This window comes from Mustela nigripes, chromosome 16 (genome assembly GCF_022355385.1).
Source record: "Mustela nigripes isolate SB6536 chromosome 16, MUSNIG.SB6536, whole genome shotgun sequence".
Lineage (NCBI taxonomy): Eukaryota > Metazoa > Chordata > Mammalia > Carnivora > Mustelidae > Mustela > Mustela nigripes.
In genome coordinates, this window is record NC_081572.1 from 54,674,433 (window position 1) to 54,697,882 (window position 23,450).

The window sequence follows — 23,450 nt, forward strand, 5'->3', positions numbered from 1 at the left end:
TAAAGAGGCTTCCACCAGAGCCACTAAAGGTCCTTGGGGCAACCGTACATCCTCGGTCACTGGGCCACACTCACCTGCAGGGGGATCTCAGGATCAAATTCAAACTGGGGGATGAGCTTGGACCAAGGCTCGAATTTCTTTGTTGCTGGGTCTATGTAGTAGTCAAAGATGGTTCCCTGAGAGGGAAACTTGACCGTCTTGAACTCCGTCAGCCACCACTTGCTGAACTCTGCTCGGTAGTCCACGAGCTGCCAACACAGAGCGGGTCAGGGGGCAAGGCTCTCCAGAGCTTCTGAAGCCGGGACACACTGCCCTGGTCTCAGGCAGGAGGTCAGAGTGGGGAACGTGAGATGCTTTGCTCGAAGGAGCAGCTTCTCCAGGAGGAATGCTGCTTCCCCGGGTATCAGCCCTGATGAGCCACAGCGGCTCAGGGGCCAGCCCTGAGCAGGTACATGTGCCACCGCTTGACCATGTGGCTGACACTGCATCTGAGCATCCTTGTGGGGTGCAGGGAGAGGGGTGTAAGAATACTGGTGCAGCACCCATGACCCCAAGATGGGCAAAATGTGGCCAAGAGCTCCTGAAGAGATAGATGGACCTACAGCCTCCCAGATAGCTGAGAGACTCAGCCATTCCAGGGTGGCGGTCAGGGACAGAATAAGATGGTGGCTGCTGACATTGGGGGGTAAAGGGTGACAGGGTAAGAAGAGCCTCAGTTCCCTCATCTGTAGAATGAGCATCCTAGAGAAGAGGACTTCTAGGGTCCCTCCAAGAGCTAAAATTTCTAAAATGTAGGGGCAGCAGAGACAAAGTTGTGCTGGTTTTTCTGACAGAAGGAACAGGTAGAGACATATAATTTACATGCATATGCATTGGATCAAGAGCCCCTCAGGATAGGGCTGGACATCCAGTAGACTCAAATAATCTCATTGCGTCCAAGCTGAAACACACAACATGTACGTACATGCGTGCACACACACATATACACACCCCCATAGTGTACCTGCATACTACAGGCAGGAAGCCTATTTTTTGAACAGGCAGACCTAGGAAACATCCCAAAAAAGAAAACCTAAAAAAAGACCCAGATTGGGCATTTTATTATTTTTTTAAGATTTTATTTATTTGGGATAGAGAGAGAGCACGAGTGGAGGGAAGGGCAAAGCGACAGGGAGAAGCCAGCTCCCCACCAAGCAGGGAGCCCGACACGGGGCTCGATTCTAGGACTCCGGGATCGTGACCTGAGTCGAAGGCAGACGCTTCACCGATGGAGCCACTGGGGTGCCCCTGGATTGGGTATTTTGGGGAATGTTTCTGGAGGGCAGGACAAAGATGGAATTTGAAGGCTGGACAAATGGGGAAGCTGGGCGCATGGCAGCGATTCGGGATTCGCAGGAAATGGAACTCCTCGTTCTGTCTCTTACTGGGTAAGTACGATTGAATACTTTTGCTTTCTTTCTTTTTTTTTTTTTTTTTTTAAGATTTTGTTTATTTTCTTGACAGAGATCACAAGCAGGCAGAGAGAGAGGGGGAAGCAGGCTCCCTGCTGAGCAGAGAGCCCGATGTGGGACTCGATCCCAGGACCCCAGGATCATGACCTGAGCTGAAGGCAGAGGCTTTAACCCACTGAGCCACCCAGGCGCCCCAATACTTTTGCTTTCTTATTTATTTTTTAGTTTTTTGGAGTGCTTATTAAAAAAATATTTTTGCTTTCGAATGAGAACAGAAACAAGGTCTAATAGAAGGACAGATTTGTTTGCTGTTCTTCTTCTGATCTGACTTCAAATGAAGGGAGTGCTCTATCTTCTCCATATTGGGCTCTACAATCAGAAGACCTGGAAAAAAACCCCATTTTTAGCTCCTGGATAAAACCCTTCAAGACTTTTAACTTCTTACTAAAAAACCTGGTTCTAGATTTCTGTGGAAAATCCGAGGCCACCTCTAGAACAAAGGAGGTTGGGTGGATCTTCTTTCCCTGCCTCCAGTTCGACCTTGAGCTTCTGGATCATGGAACCAACCCCCGCGCCACTGCTGATGTGCTGTACCAGCATTGTCTCCTCTCCAATACTGGCACATGACCTTACCTCCACTCTAATGGGACACTAAAGCCAGGGTCACCTCTGCCAAGTCAGCCAGAAGCGCTGTCTCGGTTCAGTTCCTTGGATGTCTCTTCAGAAGTAACCTTCACAAAGAGGCCCCTTCAGACACCCCATTGCTTTTGGATCTGGACAGTCCTGTGGCCCCTTCCTGCCCCTTGAACTTGAGGACACTGAGGTCTGTCTGTATACTGCACAAGAGTCTGGGCTGTAACATCCGCTCACCTGATGCTCCCCAGGCTCCGAGCTCTCCTGGCTAATACCAACTGTTCCTATCTGATACATGAAAAGACAGAAACGGAAAAGGACAGCTTCTAGAAGCACACGGAGGCACCACGAGTTGGATTCAGGTGTTTGGTCCCAGGAGCTGGTGCTCTCTGAGACATCACCATTTCCTATGATCCTTGCAAAGTATTCAGTGAGAACCTTGTCTTGCTTTTGAAGCTCCAACTCGGGTATGGGCTGCAAATCGACTTTCTCCTTGGCTTTAATGACAGCTTTACAAACACCAGCACCACCGCTGTTCCTGGTGTGAATATTTTGGCCGGCTTCCTGTTTTTCTACTTAGGGCACTATTTCTGGTGTTTGGCTTGAATGTGGCTGGAGTCAGGGCCTTGGGCCTTCCCTGCTGCTAAAAGCTTTCTCCCTCGTCCTCTCCCCATGTGCTAGCATGGCTGCCTCTGGCTCCAAGTGCTCCAGGGCCTGGGATGCCTGGAGGCATGCTTTCTCCCAGGCTTTTAAAAAGAGCTGAGTGGATTTAAATGTGTACTGCCGTAGAGAAATTGACCAAGTGTCTCCACCCTGAGCCCCCACTGCCTGCTAAGCACCAACCCCGGGGAGAAGCCCAGCAGCGTTGCTATCTGACACACGAGCTGTTGAAAGGTCAGGCCTGTATTTGATGGAAAGCAGTAACCTGTGCCTTTTGGATCTCAGTACTTGGGCAAGGTCTCGTCCATCCTGCTGGATTCCTTGCCTCAAAGGGGAAATGGAAAGCTGTCAAAGCAACAGTCCATGGAGAATCTCTAAAGACCACGAGAGGCAGTGGAATTCTCAGATGTCTCACTCGCAGTTTGGGTATGTGCATACCACCACCACGACCCCCTCGCCACTGCCCAACCTCTGGCTCTGGCTCTGGCAATGGGGAGAGGTTCGCTGGGAGCTTGCGAGAGCTGCGTTTTGAATGTGGAGCACCAAAGAGCATCTCAGGGAGGGAAGATGGATGCTAACACCCAGGGCCTGTGCAAATGGACAAGAAATTAATTGTTCATTTGAAATTTGCACTCCAGGCTCACCGACCTCTTGGAGTCTAGAACACGGCTTTGCCCTGGGAGGCTGAAACTTTCTACCTCTCTCCTCAAAAGAGCCTCCGATCAACCCAGACCAGAAAGAGTAAATCCGAACTGTTCACCCACTACAGCTTGCTTTGATCCCTTGCAATGAGGGGGGTGCTGGACACTTGCTCTGAAACTGAGTATTTCTGGTATGAGATGACTATTAATAAGCAGGTGTGCACTCCAGCATGATTTTAAGAACTTTGCATGTATCTGTGTTGGATGATCACAAACTGTATCCCTTCCTGTAACCTTACAACTGCCATAGAAACTGGGCACCGCTGTCAGCACCCTCATCGCCTTCGTACACAGGCAGGAAGTAAGGTGGGGGGAGGGGAAGCGATTTGCCCAACGTCTCCCAGGTCCTAAGTGGCAAAGCTAGGAATCAGATCCAGAGTCCGTGCCCTCAGCCCCCCATGTGACACTGCCTGATAGCTGGAGGCAGCTGTCCAAGACTGGCCTGCCTAACCTTGACTCGGATGTTTCCAGATAAAGAACTTGTCATTTGGAGAAAACTAAACCAGGAAAACGTCGGGAGGCGGGGCCTGGTTGGCTCTGTCAGTTAAGCGTCTGCCTTCAGTTCAGGTCGTGATCCTGGGGTCCTGGAATTAAGCCCCGTTTCGGACTCCCTGCTTCTACTTCTCCCTCCATCCCCTGCCCCAGCTCGTGCTCACGCTGATAAATTCATAAAATTTTTTAAAAGAAAAGAAAAGAAAAATTATGGGGACATTGGAAGGGTTAGGAATAGGATGCCAAGATATTCCAAGCCAACATCCCTACCCCCATACCCGAGCCACAGCAGCCAATACCACGATAGAAGTAGTGACTTGTGTTCCTAGCCCTAGATGTCATTTAACCTTTGGTCCACGCTCCTGTGGACAGCTCGGGGTTTCGGGGGATTGCTGATTAACTCTGGTCTGACACAGGGTCATCCGTATCGCACTTGTTCTGGAATGCTAAGGGGATTCTGCCCTCTAAAGCTTCTGTAACACAGCATCACTCCATCCATCAAACACACATCGTCTTGCAAAGCAGTGGACCTACACCTCTGTTCCCAAAACACTGCAACTCCCCAAGAAATCGGGATACATCACTAACTCCAAAAGCAGGAGCTCAAAACATAGCCTGAGTTCATCTGTCTCACTCCGAGAGGCCCTTCTCTGGAGGCTGATGTCTTTAGCAGATCAACGGACGGATAACCAAATAGTCTGATGCCTTCATGTTGATTCTGACATTTAGCGGTCCTCTTTTTCCAGATCTTTGCTGGAAGATTTGTTTTTGCCCCTGCGGGTTTGCACCTGGGGGTTAACCATGGCATGTCCTCTTACCTGGTCCTGGACCATCGCTCCACCGAAAGCCCAGATGGCTGCAAACACAAAATACAGCTCATAGGTTTCCTTGGGGCTGTCCGCAGGGACGTCCTCCTCAGTCAGGAGACATTCCAGAAGGTGACACAGCATCTGGACCATGCTCTGCTCTGGGATCGGAATTATCTTCTTGAATCTGCAGAGAGAGACCCAGATACGTTGGATGATACTGAATTTTCCATGCTGGAGGCCTGTTGGAACCTACCTAGTTTTGGGGCGACCTATGACCCATCAGTTCTTTGGGATTACGTGGGGACGACACAAGCCTTCACTCTCATCGGCTCCTCAGTAAGAGGGGCCCAGAGTGCTCTGAGCAGGTTCTTTCTCATGGCCCTTCCTCTGGGACCTTCCCCATCAGCTCTTCCCTTCTCTGCACACCGAATGCTCCTCTCGGTCATCGGTAGGGGTGTAGACCACTGTGACACGATGGGGTAAAATCTTATCGTCACACCCTCACCATTTCCTCAAGGGTCAGGAGGGTGCGGGGCTGCAGCTGAGGCTGGTCCTTCCTGTCTTTCAGGGCCTTCCCTCAGTTCAGCCACACAGAAAAGCTGTTCTCGGACCCAGAGTCTTGCTGGGGGTAGGGGCAGAGGGGGCCCAACAGATGTTCACTTTACACACTCATGATTTGTCCTTTGATGGGGTTTGTCTTCTGGAAACACAGCTCTCTTTGCCCCGGCCTGTGAACTTTCCACACTGGGTTTGGAGGTCCTGACTGAAGGGCAGGTACCAAGAGATGCCTGTATGCACGAGGGAGCACGAGTGTGAGCGTGCGTGTGCACACTCACAGGCTTGCTCACCCACCGCGAGCACATACTGCACATGGCCACCCCTCTGCGGCGTCCAGTGTGAGCTCGGCTCTCACCAGGTGGCGGTCCTAATGACAACACTACCATGAGGCTGTCCCGTGGTCTAGGCACCACTTCCACGAGGGATGCCTTCATTTTTCCCACTGTGATTTGTGATGGAAGGTTCACGTCCCACAGTCTCAGGCCCGGTTCTGTGTGAGGCACCAAGGCAGACAGAGGTCGACTACATGGACCATTGCCAGCAGGTTCCAGACAACTGTGGGGCCCCTGGCCTTCTCAGGGGATAGAGAGGGTCAAAGCGGGAGATGCTGGGAGGGGAGAGAAATTAGCATTTGGGGTTTGGAGGAGAGCTCACAGGGAAGGCAGGTGCTGGCCCGGCACAGCGCTGGGGAAGGGGCTGCATGGCTGCTCTGAGGAGGGAAGGGACAGGTGCCCAGGTAGCCCAAGGACACCTGCTTATCTCGCAGTGGAGTGTGGGGAGCATGCTTGCTGGGGCAGCCCGTACCCCAGTTCATCAAAGCAAAGAGGCATGAGCATTTCCTGGGATCCAGGGGTGGTCCAAAAGCCAAGGGCCACTGGAGGGCTTTGCAGGAGGAGCCTGCATGACCGGCTGGTGGAGAGGCATATCTTACTTCCAAGAAAGGCACCTCGGAGGTCTCCAGTGATGGCGGAGGGGCCAAGGAACTCAGAATCTTTGAGAGAGAGTCAGGTTTGACATCTGCCACTCTTAGGGTAGCTCAGACCATGCTGGTTCCAGCCATTAAGACCTTTCCTGCCCTTTCTCTTTTTTCTGTTCCCGTTTGACCCCAAGGGGGCAGAAGCTACAGCTGGTTGGGGGTGGCTGGTGGTGGTGGGGGCAGAGGAATGAGGAGAAAAGATGTCAAGCACTCCTTTCCCACTGCAGGTGAGAGCAGGCTGAGCGGGGGGCAGGGGCAGAAGCTTTCCTGTATATGGAGTTTGCTTTTCCACGTTTTCACGTGTGTGTCCCTAGAAGCGAAGACGTGTCTCCGAACGACTGCAGAATGACCAGGAAAGTCACAAGTGGGGACCTAGATTTCATGTAGGCGTGGGAGGAGGACAAGCCACATGAAGAGGGTTTTTGAAGGAGCAGTAGGAAACAAAATCAAGTTGATTTATAATCCCCTCCACTTATGAGGCCAGCTTGTTGAATATAAAAATTATTACATGTGGACATCCCACAGCTCTGTGGTACCAGGGCCCCCCAAGAGTTGGCCTTAGGAGGGAGGTCCGAGCTGGGAGCCTGTGGCTGGTTCCTGACAGCCGTGGTGCCCAGGGCACAGCCGGAACCTCAGCTCCCTACCCATGGATGCTTTGCCCTCTTAGGAATTGTGTGAGCGCTCAACGCACCCCATGCGGGCGCTGTACACCATGGATGTGTTTCATCCTTGGTGGCCACAGAGTTCAGACACCAGGGCGGGGGACTGTCTCTAGATAGACTGCACACTGCCAGCATCTCCGAAACTTGGTGCGGAGGCCGGTGCATGCTCTTCTGCACACGCACACGCACGCACGCACACACACACACACATACACATACACACAGATAAGAGTTTGGCATCTCTTGTCCTAAAAGCCCAGAGTCGGAAAGAGCCTGACTTTCAGCCACAGGCTCTACCAGATCAGTGTCTCAGCAAATGATGTAGGATGGGGTACGCTCGCTACTTTCCCCAAACCTGCCCTTCCCGTGGAGTATTACCTCCCTGGCCTGCCTGCACCACTGACCCCTCGTGCCCATTTTCCAGCCTTGCCTGCCACCTGGGCTGCTTTATCTCATTAGATCCCAAGGCCATAAGGAGCCCACAGGCCACAGAGACTGGAGACTTTTCAAGGGTTTCAGAAAATGGGGCAGATCGGGAAAATACTTCTTGGTTGGGACAGTGCCCAGGTCTCCTGCCACCTACAGATCCCTTTCCCCTCCACCTCCATGCTTGCGAGCTCTGCTCCGTCCCACTCAAGGATCGTTCTGAACAGTGGCCGTCGTCTCCCAGAAACATCATCCTGACCCTACCTCGGTGAAGGTTCGAGAATTTCGGATCCCTGAGCCACGCCGTCTCCCCAGCCCTGACCGCTGATGGTTGGACTTGGCTGAACTAGGAGGCTGGCTGCCTGACTCAGGGAAGCGCACGTTGACTGGCAAGAAAGGATAGAACAAAGCCAGGTTCCAGACCCCAAACTTCCCTCTCTGCAGGCCGCTGCAAAATTCCTGCTGTAATAAGTCTCCTTATTTCAAGAGCACTCATTCTTTTATTCATGGGCTAAGTGGTTAGCGATTACTGCTTTGACTTTTGCAAACCCATTAGAGAAAAAGCAAATCTGCAGAGTCCCCAGGGGCCAGAGTGGAGGATTGACACGCCCTATCGGGTCCTGTGTTATCTGGGCGGTGGGCATACTAAGCCGGTGACAGGAAGTGGGCCCTGTTTATCCCTGACGTGTGTCATCGTCACCTCCAGGTCTGCTCAGTGGACAGGTGTATCATTTCTAAGGAGGTCAGCTATGTGCCCTGCAGTGTGAAGGATCTCAGGACGGTCATCTCATAGTGCAACGCACAGGCTCTGTGGACTTCCTCTGTATTCTTGCCTGAACAGACAAGAGGCATCTGGTAACGTGTGCCGCCCTCTGCCCCCTGCCAGGCCAGAGGGGAAGGCTCTGAGGACATCTGGCTTCGGGGACGGGACAGGACATCCGCGGGCTATCAGGTGTGAGCTGACGGGCTCCTGCACTGGGCTTCAAGGCCTACCTGGCTCTGAGCGTGTCCAGGCAGGCCGGGAGGTACTTGTCAAACAGAATGGTGAGGTTGGCTCTCTCGGTCTGCATTTCCCTCTTCTCAATCCAGCTGTTCACCGGAGGACTCCACCCCAGGTCTGCCGGGTTGATGTACAGGATTCCTGGGGACACGGGGAGTTCCGATCAGTGAAGCCTCAACAGAGGACAGCGGGCTCCTTAGCTCCAGGAGTTACTCTGTCTGGGTAGAAAATGTACAGAAGCCTGGACTCTGAAGAAACAGAAAGCTGGCCTTGGTTTGAGAGGGTAAGCAGGTCTGCTCTGGGTTTGCTCTGGGTGGGGACCAGTCAAATGGCCAATCTAGGCTCTGGAGAAAGAAGGCTGTGATGACCCATTCTAATCCTGGGAGCCTGTGAATGTGACCTTACCCGGTAAAAAGCCCTTCCCTTGCAGATGTGACTCAGGGTCTCACAATGAGATCGCCATGTATTATCTGGCTGGAACTTTTACAGATATCCCCGTAAGAGACAGAAGAGGCAAGGCACACCCGGAGTAGGCAGCCACGTGACTAAGGAGGTGGAGGCTGGAGTCCTGGGGCCAGCAGCTTAGGCTGGAAGATGCAAGGCAGGCTTCTCCCCCTGGAGGGCTGACAGCTCGAAGCTGGATGCCTGACTTCCAGAGTTGTGAGGGAGTACATGTCTGTTGTCTGGAAAGCCACCGAGTCTCTGGTGGCTTGTTAGGCAGCCCTAGGGAAGGAATACAGACTTTTCCAGACCCATGTGCCCACCCTCAGCTGGGTCCTCAAGAGGGAATCTGATGTGACGGTGGAGATCAGACCCTCTGTCCTGATGCTCTAGGCTGTGCCGATCAATTTTGCAGGGGAGTCAGACGTAAGTTAAGGTACAAGATTGTCACTCTCACCACAATGCAGTGAGAAGTGCAGTCCCTGCTCATCTCCACTGATGTGGGAGGCGGGAACTGGCCAAAAAGCAGGCTCAGCTGAGGCCCTTCTGGGCAGAGGAGAGTGGCCCAGCTCAGGGGCTGTCCCTTCCCATCTCTGAATTAAGAACAGTCCGTGGCCTTGACCTTAGGTCACCTGCTCACCCTCATGGACACAGATCAGGGCTAGAAGCCGGCCAGAGGTCCATGGGATTTATGTCTGCCTCCTGTCTAGAGCTTCCTTCAGAGCCGGCCATACCCTACGCAAGGCTGAAAGCACCTGTTTCCAAGTGAGCAGCCTGGCGGGTTCTTTCCCTGCGTGGGTCATACCTGCTCTGGAGACCGTCGCCGGTGTGGCCGTCCGCAGGTGGCTGATCTCGAAGAGCAGCCTCATGGTGGGATTCAGGGGGATCCTCTCATTGCTGGCCAGGGTCAGCACCTGGACACAGGGAGGGACACCCCAGGTAGGAGGGAGGGAGAGTGGATGCCTCCGGACAGGGATTAAGGAGGACTATTTTCTTCACTATGATTATGAGTATTTGTTGAATTTTCTACAAGAATCCTCTACCTCTTTTCCTCTAGCCCCTCTACCGCCATCTCTGTGCGTGCAGTGGGTCAAAAAACAAGTTCTCTAAAGAGTCAATGACAGTCAAGGATTCGAACGAGCTAGACCACATTGGAATAACAAGAGTGCTTCTAAAGAAGGGTTTAGGGTTCATATTATTGTTTCTTCTTAAGCAGTTCCTCTGGGGACACCTGAGCAGCTCAGTTGGTTGGGTGTCCGACTCTTGGTTTTGGCTCAGGTCATGATCTCGAGGTCGTGGGATCAGGCCCCTCGTCAGGCTCCAGGCTCAGCTGGGAGTCTGCTGGTCCCTCTCCCTCTGCTCCTCCCCCCCACTCTCTCTCTCTCTCGAATAAATAAAATCTTAAAAAAAAGATAAAGTGGTCCATCCAGGGAAGGAGGTGGGAGCATGGGCAAAAAATGGGTGAAGGGGAGTGGGCGGTACTGCGCTTGCAGTTACAGAATGAGCAAGTCATGAGGATGAAAGGCACAGCATAGGGATTATGGTCAGTGGTTTTGTCACAGCATCATACGGTGGCAGATGGGACCCCCCCGTGGTGAGTGCCCCCTTACACAGAGGGCTGTCCAATTACTATGTTGTACACTGACAACTTGTGTAACATTGCATGTCTGCTGCACTTCCTAAGAAATAAGTAAAGTGGGCCCCTCTGGGAAGGCACATGTTTAGTTTAATGATTCTGTCAATGCTGAAACCATCATAACACTTCTTTTTTTTTTTTTTTTTTTAAGATTTTATTTATTTATTTGTCATAGAGAGAGAAGCGAGATCAAGCACAGGCAGGCAGAGAGGCAGGCAGAGGCAGAGGGAGAAGCTGGCTCCCCGCCAAGCAAGGAGCCCGATGTGGGACTCGATCCCAGGACGCTGGGATCATGACCTGAGCCGAAGGCAGCTGCCCAACCAACTGAGCCACCCAGGCGTCCCCATCATAACACTTCTAATCCAGATGTGTATTCTGAATAAATTCAGGAGCAGCTACCAGCTCAGAGGCCACTTTATTGGTGTCGATGTCCACTGTTTACGACAAATAAAATGCACTCTCCCAGGATAACAGTTTGTCACCACTGAGGATGGCTGGCTGGCTCAGAATGTTTCTGACCCTCGGTGTCCTTATTTATAAAGAAGGAAAAACGTAAGGGAAGAGATTTGAACAGAGGACTTAAGATTCTCTCCAGCTCTGCATATTAAATCCATCTCTGGGCAGACGATTCTGAAAACAGTTAAGACAATGCTAAAAATGCAGGGATTGCGCACGTCCAATTCTATGACCAAGTTGTTAGCTAGCCTTACTGTGGTCATTTTACAAGAGACACATATTTCAAAGCAGCACGTCACACACCTTAAACTTACACAGCATTATATGTTAATTATATCTCAGCAAAGCTGGGGAAGAAGATAAAGACACTAGTGTTCAAGCAACTCCTTACTTGGCGCCAGTCCTCAGGTGGGATTGAGATTTCCAAATGCAGCTGGAAAGCTGGTTTCCTAGGTGATGAGGGACGTGTGGGGTTTCCCCCCCTCCATACCTTGTTATCATCCATGACAGTGTTCAGAGACTCAATCCACATTGGGTCTATGTCGCCGTCCAGTAAGATCCACTTGGGCCCGTCGTGGGTGACGTTGGCCAACTCCCGCATGATGGAAGAGAACAGTCCTGAAAGCAACCATGAATCACTCACCAACCAATCTCCTCGATGCCCTTTCTCATCAGACAGCCCTTCCCTCTTAGCTATGACACCCAGGAGAAGGTGGAAATGGAAGAGGCAGGTCAGGACTGGATTTGTATCTTAATCTATTGCAGTCTCCTTGTGAGTGCCAAGGGGCTGCTGTCTCTGTGTCTCCCTCAGACCCTTTTAGGAAGAGCGTCGGCAGAATGCAGCGAAATCTGAGGGTCCTGGCTTAGGTGACAAGGGACCTGGAGAATCACTTCAGCAGGCAACTGGGACAGGATGGATTTACAGAAAACCCTTCCAGGTGAGAGTTCATCTTTCGTGATGGCAGCCCAGGCTTTGAGAGATATTCCCAATGTGATTCTAAGTGGCACCACATGAGATTTAGATCTTAATTTGGACAGAATTGATTTTTATTATAGTAAGCTTTCCCAGTTGATGCTATGGTATGTCTTTTCATTTACTCGAATATTACTTTATGTTCCATAATAAACTTTTACAGTGTTTTTCAATGTATCTCTGGCTAAAAGTATTCCTCAACATTTCATAATTTTGTTGCTATTGTGAATTGGATTTTTTCCCCCGGGTATTTCCCCTTTATAGCTGGCTATAGAGAGAAAAGTTATCAAATTCTGTGTATATATTTTATGCTTAGTTACATTAGTAAATTTTCACATTAATTTTACTGATTTTTTTCAAAATGTCTACTGAATTTTCTAGGCTTAAAGTTTTATAAGCAGCAAAATAGTAATTTTTTTTTCCTTTCCTCTAACTTATATCATATATTCCATTTTCTTGTCTTACTACATTTTCTAGAATCCCATGCCAAGAGTACTGAATAATAATGTTGGTAACAGTTCCCCTGGACTTATTCTTGATTTTAATAGAAATGGCTTTAGTTTCTCATCATTCAGAATGCTCCCCCCTGCTTTGGACTTTAGACAAAGATTTATTTATGAAGATTTAAATTTATTATATTTAAGGGATTTCTATATATTCCTATTTTACTTAGAATTTTTATGAGGAACAGCTCTTGAGCTTTTAGCACCTACTGTTGAGCTCATGATTTCCTCCTTTAATTTTGCAAAGCTTTACATGAAAACTTAAAAAAAAAATCCATCTGTCCTTGCCTTCTTCTACTTAGTCAAAATGTATTCTTATTTTTTATTAACATAGAGATGGGATCTACTGTTATTCAGGATTTCTGAATCTATAGATGAAGTGAAATTGGGCTCTTTTTTGGGTTCTATGTAAGTGCTGGTACAAAAAATTATTCTGGTTGCATAACATGAATTGAGAGGTATCTTTTTTTTACCATTTTGGAAACTCTTTTTGGGTGACTGTTTTAACCTGCTTTTTCACTAGTTTGTTTTCTGCTTCTTATTAAGTAAATTTTGTTAATATTATATTTTGCTAAAGGATCACTTTTATTTTTCCTAGTTTTCCAAACATGTAACAGATAATTAAGCATCTCTTCCATCTTAATATTGATCTATTACAGCTTTTAATTCTTAATTGGATCCACTTTTACTCTTCTTCCCCCATCAGTCTTGCTTAGAATGGATTTACTCGTCTTTACAAAGAACCGATATTTACGTTTTATTTATCCTTCCTGATTTTTTTTTTCTTTTTTGGTTCCTTCCCATTAATTTCAGACTGTATCCTTCTTTTCTTTTTCCCAATTGTTTTCAGGTTCAGTTTACTACTCTGAGTAATTTCTCAGGACAGGCACTGACTGCCTTCATTTCTAGCCCATCTTCCAAAATAAGAAGAGTTTAGAGTTCTTCTTTATTGGCCTTGGCAGGCCTCCTTGGTTTTTGTTTGTTCTTTTTACTGTTTCCAAGAAGAAATGCAATATATATATTTTTTTCTTTCACCTGGGTGGTTAAGAGAACATCTCTTTTTAAAAATAATTAATGTTTTTAAGTAGGCTCCACACCTAGCCTGGAGCCTGATGCAGGGCGCAAACTCAAGACCCTGAGACAGAGACCTGAGCTAAGATCAAGAGTCAGACCCCTAACTGACTGAGCCACCCAGCTGCCTTGTGAGCTTCTCTTGATTTGCAATCAGTACGATTATTTTGGGTCATTTTCTTAGTGTCCATCTCTGCATCTATTGCACTATTATCAGACAATGTGGCCTGTACATTGATATTTTTGAATTATTTAGTTTCTTCTGTGCCCAACTAAACTTCGAATGTATAAATGTTCTAGGAATATACCAAGAAAGGAATGTTTCCTACTTCTAAGACACAAAGCTTTAAAATGATGTGTTCTATTGAGTTTGAGGATGTATTTCTCAATTTCTCTATGACTATGCTTATTTTTCTGTCTATTGGATCTGCCAATTTTGGTAAAAGTATAGTAGTAATATCAACCACATTCCTATTTTCCCCAGATTCCCCCCAAATTTTTAAAAAGTGGTCCTCCATCTGCTTAATAGTTCTCTTTCTTTGTGAATACAGATATATGATTATAAATATTTGTCAATGTCTCCATATTTGATGAATACTACATATTTAATAAAACTTCAATTAAAATTACAACACAGCTTAAAGTTTGAATTATATGAGCTTAAATTTCATATGGAATAAGAAGTGCCTGAGACTAGCCAAGAAAATTATGAAAGAATATTGAGGAGGAACTTACACCATCAGACATTAAAATGTTATAAAATGACTGTGAATGGAGTAGAATGACACTCGTATAGGATTAAATAATGAATGGGACAGAACAGAAAACCCAGAATCAGATCTCGGTATATATGACAGGCTGGTGCTTACATGCAGAGGGAAAGGCTGGATGGCTTAATAAATGGTCTCGACACATTCGATTATCCATTTGGAAGCAAATACGAAGTGGATTCCCTCCCTCATACTGAGCCCAAAAATAAATCCCAGATGGATAAAAGAAATGCTCATGTACAAGGTATCTTTAGGACCCGATTTATGATACTGTGTCTATAGCTGAAAAAGAGGAAGAATGAGCAACTGAAGAGGAATGCCAGATGCTAAGAGAATGGACAGACATTTCCTCTTTTAAAAAGTGTGTGGTTGGGGCGCCAGGGTGGCTCAGTCAGTTAAGCAACTGACTCTTGATTTCAGCTCAGGCCTTGATCTCAGAGATTGAGATTGTGAGATTGAGCCCGGCGTTGGGCTCCGTGCTCAGCACAGAATGTGCTAGGGATTCTCTCTCCCTCTCCCTCTGTCCCTCCCTGCTGTTCTCTCTCTAAAATAAATAAAATCTTTTAAAAAGTTTTTTTAAAAGTGCATGGTAAATATGCCACAAAGTGCCTGTAGACAAATGGTTTCTACAGGTTTCTACAGTTTCTGTAGACAGAAAAAACAATTAGTGATGCACAGAATGGACAAAGCGTTACTATCTCTCATATATAAAGAACTGTTATAAATGGACAAGAAAATAATACAGGGAAATAAAATCAGAAAAGAGCCAATTACGAAAGCCAAGGAGGAGGAAAAGATACTAAACCTCATTAATGGTGAGTGAAATAAAAATTAGAGAGGCTGCCCATTAAGTCCCCTTGTTCTAGGCCTCTGACTCAAGGCCCTAAATTAGATCCCGGGCAGTCGGGCCTTGATGTAGTCCGACACCGAGAGGCCCTCATTCCAGAAGCCACGTGGGTTTTAGAAAGAGGTCCTATCAGCTCAGAGCTCTCTTGTCAGTTCTCTCCGGATGACAGCGCCCCTTTCCAGCATCTACCAGTGATTTCTAAGTCTTGGAAGGCGACACTGGGGTTAGCACTAAGTGAACAGGAGTCTGGGACCCTGTGAATCGCTGTAGAAGGAAGCATGGTTCTAGAACCCATCTGTGATGAAGGGGCATGAATGATGTCTTCAGCTAGGCCATGAGGCCCCGTTATTTGTAGTGGTGTCTCTCCATCATTCCTGGGGGCTGACAGGAACAGGTGCCCCCTGTGGGAAGCCAGAGCCTGCCACGTTACCTCTTTGGGAAATGAGCTGTGAACTCCCAACTGCAACCCGTGTCTTAAATCCACTGCCAGGCAATGTAGGGACTCTGACTTCAGCTACACAGTCACAGAACCACAGTTGAGAATGCCTGCCCTGCTTTCTCCTCTTTCAATGCCCTTTCTCAAGGAGCAGTTGGAAGGGTCTCCAAGGAGAGAGAATCTCCCAAGGGCTTAGGTTCCCCTCCAAGCCAGAACTGGGGTCTGCCTCTCTTTGATTCTTTTCACTTCCTTCTCTCACTCCAAACTGATCGGGCCAGAGTTCTTCCCTCTGAAGTTCACCCTTGGGTGCAGATTCAAGCCTGCCTCTGGGGCTCAGCATAGCAGGAATTTTGTCCCATGGGGGTCCCGCCCTTACCATCCTTCCACTCTCTGGTGGCTGGATTGATGATGCCGAAGAGTTCATCATTTGTGACTGCTTTGGGGTTGAGGTCAGCCCAGACAGGGCGGCGTTTCATGATCTGATAGGTCTTGTGCAAGGACTTGAGCACCTGAGACTTGCCAGTGCCCGCGCCCCCCACCACGAACACAGAATGTCGCACGGCCAGGAGCTCCTCCAGCTGGACAACCTGGGGAGACACACAGTTCAGCCAGAGGGACAAACCTGTCACTGACATCCCAATAATTGATAATTATTAATCATCAACTAAGTGCTGGAGAGTGTTCCAGCTGAGGGAGATTCAGAGAGGACCCTCCCCTCTCCATGATCTTACAGGCTAAAGGGGAAGCATAATAATTGCTAGAATCGAGTTATTTATAAAGTGCTATGGGAACAGGTAGGAAGAAACAATTGATTTTGTACAGATAAAGAGAATAAGAAAGCCTTTGAAGAAGAGGAGATATTTGAACTGGGGCTTCAGGGCTGAGTTTGCCAAGATGAACAGGGGCATTTGCAAGCAGAGGTATAAGAGCATGGAGGCTTGTGCTGTGACAGAGCCTGAAGTGGTTGACCAGATAGTCTGATGAGTCTGGAGTCAAGGAGCTCTTTGGGGACATGGTAGCATTGAAGGTCTTATCACTCTTGTCCTGGCTTGCCTCCTGGCTTACCTTTCCATGCTTGTAGGAGCACATTTACTGGAATGAAAATCTGATCACGTCACTGCCATCACTCTGTCCCTACAGTGGTTCTCCATAGCTTGGGTGACAATATCCCAAACCCTCAGACTGGCTTAAGAGGCCCTTTTGCAGACTGGCCCAAACCAGCTTCTTCTTTCCCCTCCCCCAGCATGCACATTCCAGGTAGACAACTGGGGTTCCTTAATAATGTTCTTTCTTGAGTCTACATCTTTTAAGATATGGCGCTTTCTGTTCAGATGTCATCCTTTCTCTCACCTTTTCCTGGTTGGTCCTACATATCCCTTAGCTGGCAGCAGGTGTCCCATACCTACATCTCAGTACTCAACATGGCCATGGCTACTCTTCTCCCTATTCAATTACCAGCTCCATGAAGGTAGGCAGGACTGGGTTTCTTATCTTTTCATTTCCAGGGTCTATCAGAGAATCGGGCACATACTAAGTGTTGATATTTGCTGAAAACGTGAAGGAAGGCTGGAAAAGCTGAGTGGCTGCTATTGTAAAGGGTCTTCTGCCCCATGGGCTAAGACACTGAACTTTAATGTAGATCAAGCACATTTTGCACTATGAGACCCTCAATGGCTGAGGAATGTGAATGCATGGGGTAAGGTACTAGAGTCTGCACAGTGTGGTACAATACCAAGGTCTCCCCATACATCCTATTTATTCTGCATTTCAAAACATGAGAAAAGAGAACTTCTCTGTTTTTTTAAAAAATTAAGTGATACAGATGTTCAGATGAAATTTCTAGAACTGTACAACCTGGGGGTCAGGAGGAGAACATCACTCTGAGGCTCAATATAAAGGTAGTAGATGCATTTCTGCTTGGGGAATGAGAGGACTCATTTCCCCAGAGGCAGGATCACTGACTGAGAAGCTGAGCTGTGATTTCCCCAGCATCACTATTATCCTCTTCTCTGTCCTAAGCGATTGCGGTTCCTCTGGTTCAGAGCCCAAGAGCACCCAAAGCAGATTTGCAATCCTGGCTCTTGTTTTTATCCTTCAGGAACTTAACGAAGCGTGGTCTGAGATAAGGATGAGGGAAGAATCAGGAAAGGTCTGTGGGGAGCTGATGTGTAAGCTAATACATGAATGAAAAATGTCAGCCATGTGAAGATCCGTGGGAGACATTCCAGTGGAGTGACAGTGAGTATAGGATCATCAGGTTCGGGGGCGCCTGGGTGGCTCAGTCAGTTAAACGTCTACCTTGGGCTTAGGTCGTGATCGCAGGGTCCTGGGATAGAGCCCCATATTGGGCTCCCTGCTCAGTGGGGAGTCTGCTTCTCTCTCTCTCTCTCTCTCTCTCTCTCTGCCTCTCCCCTCCATTCATGCTTTCTCTCTCTCTCTTTCTCTAGTGAATAAATAAAATCTTGAAAGAAAGAAAAGTCCCCAGGTTCTGGCTGCAAGCGTGGAGGGCTCAAAGAACAGCAAAGAAAGGTAGGGATGTAGGAGGGTGAGTATAAGATGAGATAAAAGAGGTAAGCAGGGGTCAGCTATGCAGGAACTGGTGCTTGGAAGTTATTCTAAGGACAACAGATGCATTGGAGGGTTTTTAGCATGAAACTGGCCTGAGGGCATTGCATTTAAAAATGGGGCGGGGGGAGGGAAGTGGAGGCATGTTCTGGTTATTGAACAGAGATATTATATTCCTAGATTTTTTCCCCATGAACAACTACTGACTGCTTCCCTGATCCCAAAAGCCTTAAAATCACTTTCTAGTTCCATCAACTTCTTTTCATTCATTTCAATAGCATTATTGAGATAGAACGCAAGTACCATAAAATTCACTTTTTGGAAGTGTCCCAAGCAATGGTTTTGAGCCTATTCATGGAACCATCCCACGGAGAGTCACTCCCTATCCCCGATTCCTACCTCAGCCCCTTGCAACGCCTCTGTTAAATCAGACTCTTCTGGCATTTCATATAAATAGATTTATGCAAGTATGGGGCATTTTGTGAATGGTCTCTTTCACTCATAATGTGTCAAGGCTCATCTGTGCTGAGGCATGTATCCGTACATTTTTCCTCCCTGTCGCTGAGTGAAGGTTCACTGTGAAGGTTTCAAAAGTTGTTTATTCGTTTATCAACTGAATGAGCTATTGCCACACTCAGCCAATTAGGAATCCATCCATTTTCGACAGTATCTTTTGCAAGGTAAATATAGAAGTATCCCCATCCTTCCCTGTACCTTTCTTTCCCCGACTTCTGCCAGACACATTATACCTTTACGTTGCTATGTTTGATAATATTTATATTCTGTTTGGGCCTTGTAGTTAGACCTTTTCTATTTTCTGTGATCGAGGGTTGAAGACCAATTGTGGCTTACATTCTGCCGGTTGTAGAGAGTTTTCGCTGGGGGAGAAAGTTGTTGCGTGGTCTGCGTTGTGTTCTGTGTGGGCCTAGAGTCATGACTTGACAGAAGACGTTCTCAGCATCAACCCAAGGTCAAATGGATACTCTTTTCTTACACTCCACATGGTGATCAATATCACGTTATGTTTACTTACAAAAAATATTTGGACCATGACTTTTTTCTCTTCTTCTTAATTGCTTTCCTTTCACTTTGTTAAAAGACATATGCCTCAGGCCCCATAACTGAGAAGTTTAATAAAAGCACATAAGAACTTTCATCTTGTTGACCTACTCTTGATTTGAATATATCCATTTTTTTTTTAATGGATCCATTTCTGAGGTCTTGTGTTGGACACCAGGGACTTTCTGCCCTATTTTGGATTCACTGTTTTCTAGGTCCTGTGACAGCTAAAATGTTAGGACTTTTTTTTTTTTTTTTCCTGATTCTTGATTTTTTTGAGACCCATGATTTTTTCATTTTTCACTCTCATTTTTCCATGGTATATTCTCAAGTAACTTACTCAAAAGGGTGCATAACCCTGATGTTTACTGCAGCATTATTTACAGTAGCCAAATCATGGAGGAAGCCCAAGTGTCCACGCAGAGATGAATGGATAGAGAAGTGGTACAGATACAATGGGCTATGACTCAGCCGTAAGAAAGAAAGAAATCTTGCTATTTGCAATGACATAGAGCTAGAGAGTATAATACTAAGTGAAGTAGGTCAGTCAGAGACAGACAAATTCCACAGAATTTTACTCTTATGTGGAATTTAACAAGCAAAACAAATGAGCAAAGGTGAAAAAATAAAAACAAAACAAGAAATAAACCAAGAAGGAGACCCTTAACTCTAGAGAGCAAACTGATGCTCACCAGAGGGGAGGTGGGTGGGGGGATGGGTGACGTGGGTGATGGGGGTTAAGGAGCACACCTGTGATGATGTATGGAAGTGTTGAACCACGATATTGTACGCCTGGATTGAGTATTACATTGTGTGTCAAGTGGAATTTACATAAAAACAAACAGCAAAAAAGCAAAAATAAATAAATAAATAAACTAAAAAAGGGGGTGCACAAGAAGTAAGATTTAGGACTCTGATAATATCTTTTTTTTTTTTTTTAAGGACTCTGATAATATCTTGAATGACAACTTGGTTGGCACAGAATTGGTTTTGAAATCATTTCCCTCAGAACTCTGAAGGAGTGGTCTCCTGGTCTTCTAGGACCCAGTACTACTGATGAGAAGTTCTCATGTTGCCCTGAACCTCACTCCTACTTTGGGTCCCCCTACCTCCTCAGTCCCTCACCCAACCAGGAAACTTACTGTTTGCCCTTGACCCCTGATTTCTGAAATTCCATTATGATGCGTCTTTGTGACAGTCTATTTGAATCTATTCAGTTCAGTACTGACTGAGCCCCTCTAATCTCATGTTTCTCTTGTTCTAGAAAGTTCTAAAATTCCTATTGGCAACATGGTGCACAGAGATCAATCTTCTCCATGTCATCTTGACTCTTGCACTTTGTCTATCATATATATTTTTTATATACACATTTTATATTTACATATAGACAGAAGTATCCCTATCCTTATAAAACATATACATTGAATAAAAACAAATATATATAAAATATACTTTTTTTTTCTGTACCCACATATACATAATTCTGTCCTGGGGGGGGTTCCTTGACTTTACCTTCTGATGCTCTCACTGAATTTTATGTTATTGATGATACAATTATACATTTCAAAGAGCTCTTTACAAATCTGATAGTTCTTCTTATTTTTTTATAGCATCTCATCCCCTTTTTCTGGGCATCATTTTTAAAATTTTCTTAAAGGATACTAGTTAGAACTTTTGAAACACTCTCTACCTTATTCACACTGGCGTCAGCTACTGCGTGTATGTGTGTGTGCGTGTGTGTGCACAAGCATGCACGTGCAGGGTGGGGGTGGGGAAGTGGTGGGGAGTGCCCATCGGTCCACCTTTGTCTCTCGGGCTGTTGGCTTTCTCCAGGATCTGTGGAGCCTCAAGTGTAAATGAAGAGCAGCACTCTGTTTTCTAGAAGGCAGGGATGGCTGGATATGCTCAGGGAGGCCCTCCCAGAATGAGAGCTGATGCCGGTGATTAGAGCTCGGCCTTTGTTCTTTCACTTGTGGAGGAGTCAGCAGGTGACTGCCCTCCAGACTGAGGGGCCCCAGAGAGAACAGGCTGACCATACACAGAGGCACCAGTACTCCAAGAGCAGTCAGAGCTTCCCCCCAGAGTTTATTAGGTTACTGTAGACTCTTCTTTCTGGTTTTGGGTTAAGTGCCTGGCTGTACGTGGCCTGCCTTCTTGGGAATCTGGGACTAGAAGGGGGAGCTTTAATCATGGTTAAAGATCCATTCTAGACAGAGCCTTCTTCAGTCATCCACTGTTTTAATGCAAGGAGAAATTTCTTCCCCTGCCTTGAGCCTCCCCAGAAGACAGGAGAAACCATCACGGTTCCAAAGGCCATGGAGCCTGTCATACATTCCCTGAAGTTTCAGGGTTTTTCCGGAAAGTCTGTAATTGCTGCTAAAAATCTTCATTTTCTGTTGTTCCTCTAACAAATGACTGCTTGAAACAACACAACTTTTACTGTTTCAGTGCTCGGAAGTCTGAAATGGGTCTCATGGGGCATGAATCAAAATGCTGACAGGGTCAGTGCCTTCTGGAGGCTCTATGAGAAAATCTGTTTTCTTGCCTTTTCCTGAGTGTAGAGGCTGCCTGCATTGCTGGCACGTGGCCCCTTTCTCCACCTTCAGTGCCAGTGGTGGCAGGGGGACACTCACCCTCCTACCCCACTCTTTTACTTAAAAGACCACCGTGATTATACAGGGCCATCCAGGTTACCCAGGACCACCCCTCCATCCCAAGGTCAGCTGATTAGCAGATTTAATTCTATCAGCGACCCTCATCTTCCATTGCCACGTCACAAAGCACAGATTCTGGGGACTGGGAGGCAGATGTCTCGGGTGAGGAGAGGGAGGGTGGCATTAGTCTGCTTACCACCCTCAGGTCTTTCTAACTGTGAGAAAGCTTGCCCTGGATCACTTCAAAATGCTTACAAGCTCAGAAACATGCCAAAGAAGCAGCATGGCTCCCATAGTCTACCACTATCTGTCCTCTCTAATCCTGTCTGAAGTAATTCACAGGAAAAGGACATGTGCAAGGGCAGACTGGGCTGGGACTTAGTCCTCTGCTGCATGGTGAGCTTTCCGATGGAAGGGGTGCCATCTTGCCCTTGCATTCCCCACCACCCTTCCCACAGTGTGGGCGACCCAGGAAAGAGCTCTTGAAATGCACTATGCCTAGGTAGACACATCTTTGTACATCTAAGGCAACCCTTTGGATTAAGGTTGTCCCATCATCCAAGAAAAGCAGTGAGAGACAAAAAAAAAAAAAAATTCTAGGGAGGGAAAGCGTCCGCATACCTTGATTACAAAGTTGTCCTCAGCCTGGAGCTTCAGATCCACCACTGCCTTCCGAACCAGCGCTTCAAAGTTGAGATCTCTCCTCCGGGGCACATCCAGGGCAGGAAAGAGGTCCCCGATGAGGCCCATGAACACGGGTATGTCGTCGGTCACGATCTTGGGGATGTTGAAATCGCGCAAGGAGCGCATCAGGACTTGGTCCTCAGGGCGGTCAGGGTCCCCTCGCTTCAGGGATCCAGCCACCACCAGCACAGACTTGATGGCCCGCAGACCCCAGTCGTAGTGATCCTGAGGGAAGATGGCGCAGGTCAGGCGGGCATGCTAGGAAGCAGGACGCCCTATGCCTGTGCAGCACCTATGAAATTATAGGCAGGTCACTTCAGAGGCCAGGGCAGAGGCTTAGGAAAAGACCAATGACATGGAAGATTGTGGTGGTCACAGATCCCAGCTTCCGGTTTGGCATTAGCTACTCTTCCCTCTATGACTGACCACAAAGCAGACCCAGGGTATACAGGGGTTGGGGGCCAGGGAAAGCAAACAGAACCACTTCCCGACCTATCTGGCTACTCCTTGCATGTTCAGAGACAGGAAGGGCATCCAGGAGGAAGCCATGTTAGCTCCTAGAGGTGGTAAGGAGGAAGCCATATTAGCTCATAGAGATGCTCAGGAGGAAGCCATGTTAGCTTGTAGAGGTGGTCAGGAGGAAGCCATATTAGCTCCTAGAGATGGTCAGGAGGAAGCCATGTTAACTCCTAGAGGTGAAGGAAGCCATGTTAGTTCTTAGAGGTGGTCAGGAGGAAGCCAGGTTAGCTCGTAGAGGTGGTCAGGAGGAAGCCATATTAGCTCCTAGAGATGCACAGGAGGAAGCCATGTTAGCTCCTAGAGATGGTCAGGAGGAAGCCATGTTAGCTTGTAGAGGTGGTCAGGAGGAAGCCATGTTAACTCCTAGAGGTGGTCAGGAGGAAGCCATTTTAGCTTGTAGAGGTGGTCAGGAGGAAGCCATATTAGCTCATAGAGATGATCAGGTCTACGGCCATACCACCCTGAACG

The 23,450-nt window shown here is 47.5% G+C and overlaps 1 protein-coding gene across 1 annotated transcript in view; it reads right to left on the reverse strand.

Annotated features, from left to right (window-relative positions):
• Positions 1-23,450, reverse strand: part of DNAH9 (dynein axonemal heavy chain 9) — a 314,812-nt gene that overhangs the window by 163,413 nt on the left and 127,949 nt on the right. The window contains exons 31-37 of the mRNA XM_059380821.1: positions 22,401-22,688; positions 15,878-16,088; positions 11,392-11,519; positions 9,615-9,723; positions 8,362-8,509; positions 4,756-4,930; positions 75-248 (exon numbers count right to left, since the gene is read on the reverse strand). Of these exons, the coding sequence (XP_059236804.1) occupies positions 75-248; positions 4,756-4,930; positions 8,362-8,509; positions 9,615-9,723; positions 11,392-11,519; positions 15,878-16,088; positions 22,401-22,688 (1,233 nt within the window). The remainder of the gene's footprint in view (positions 1-74; positions 249-4,755; positions 4,931-8,361; positions 8,510-9,614; positions 9,724-11,391; positions 11,520-15,877; positions 16,089-22,400; positions 22,689-23,450) is intronic.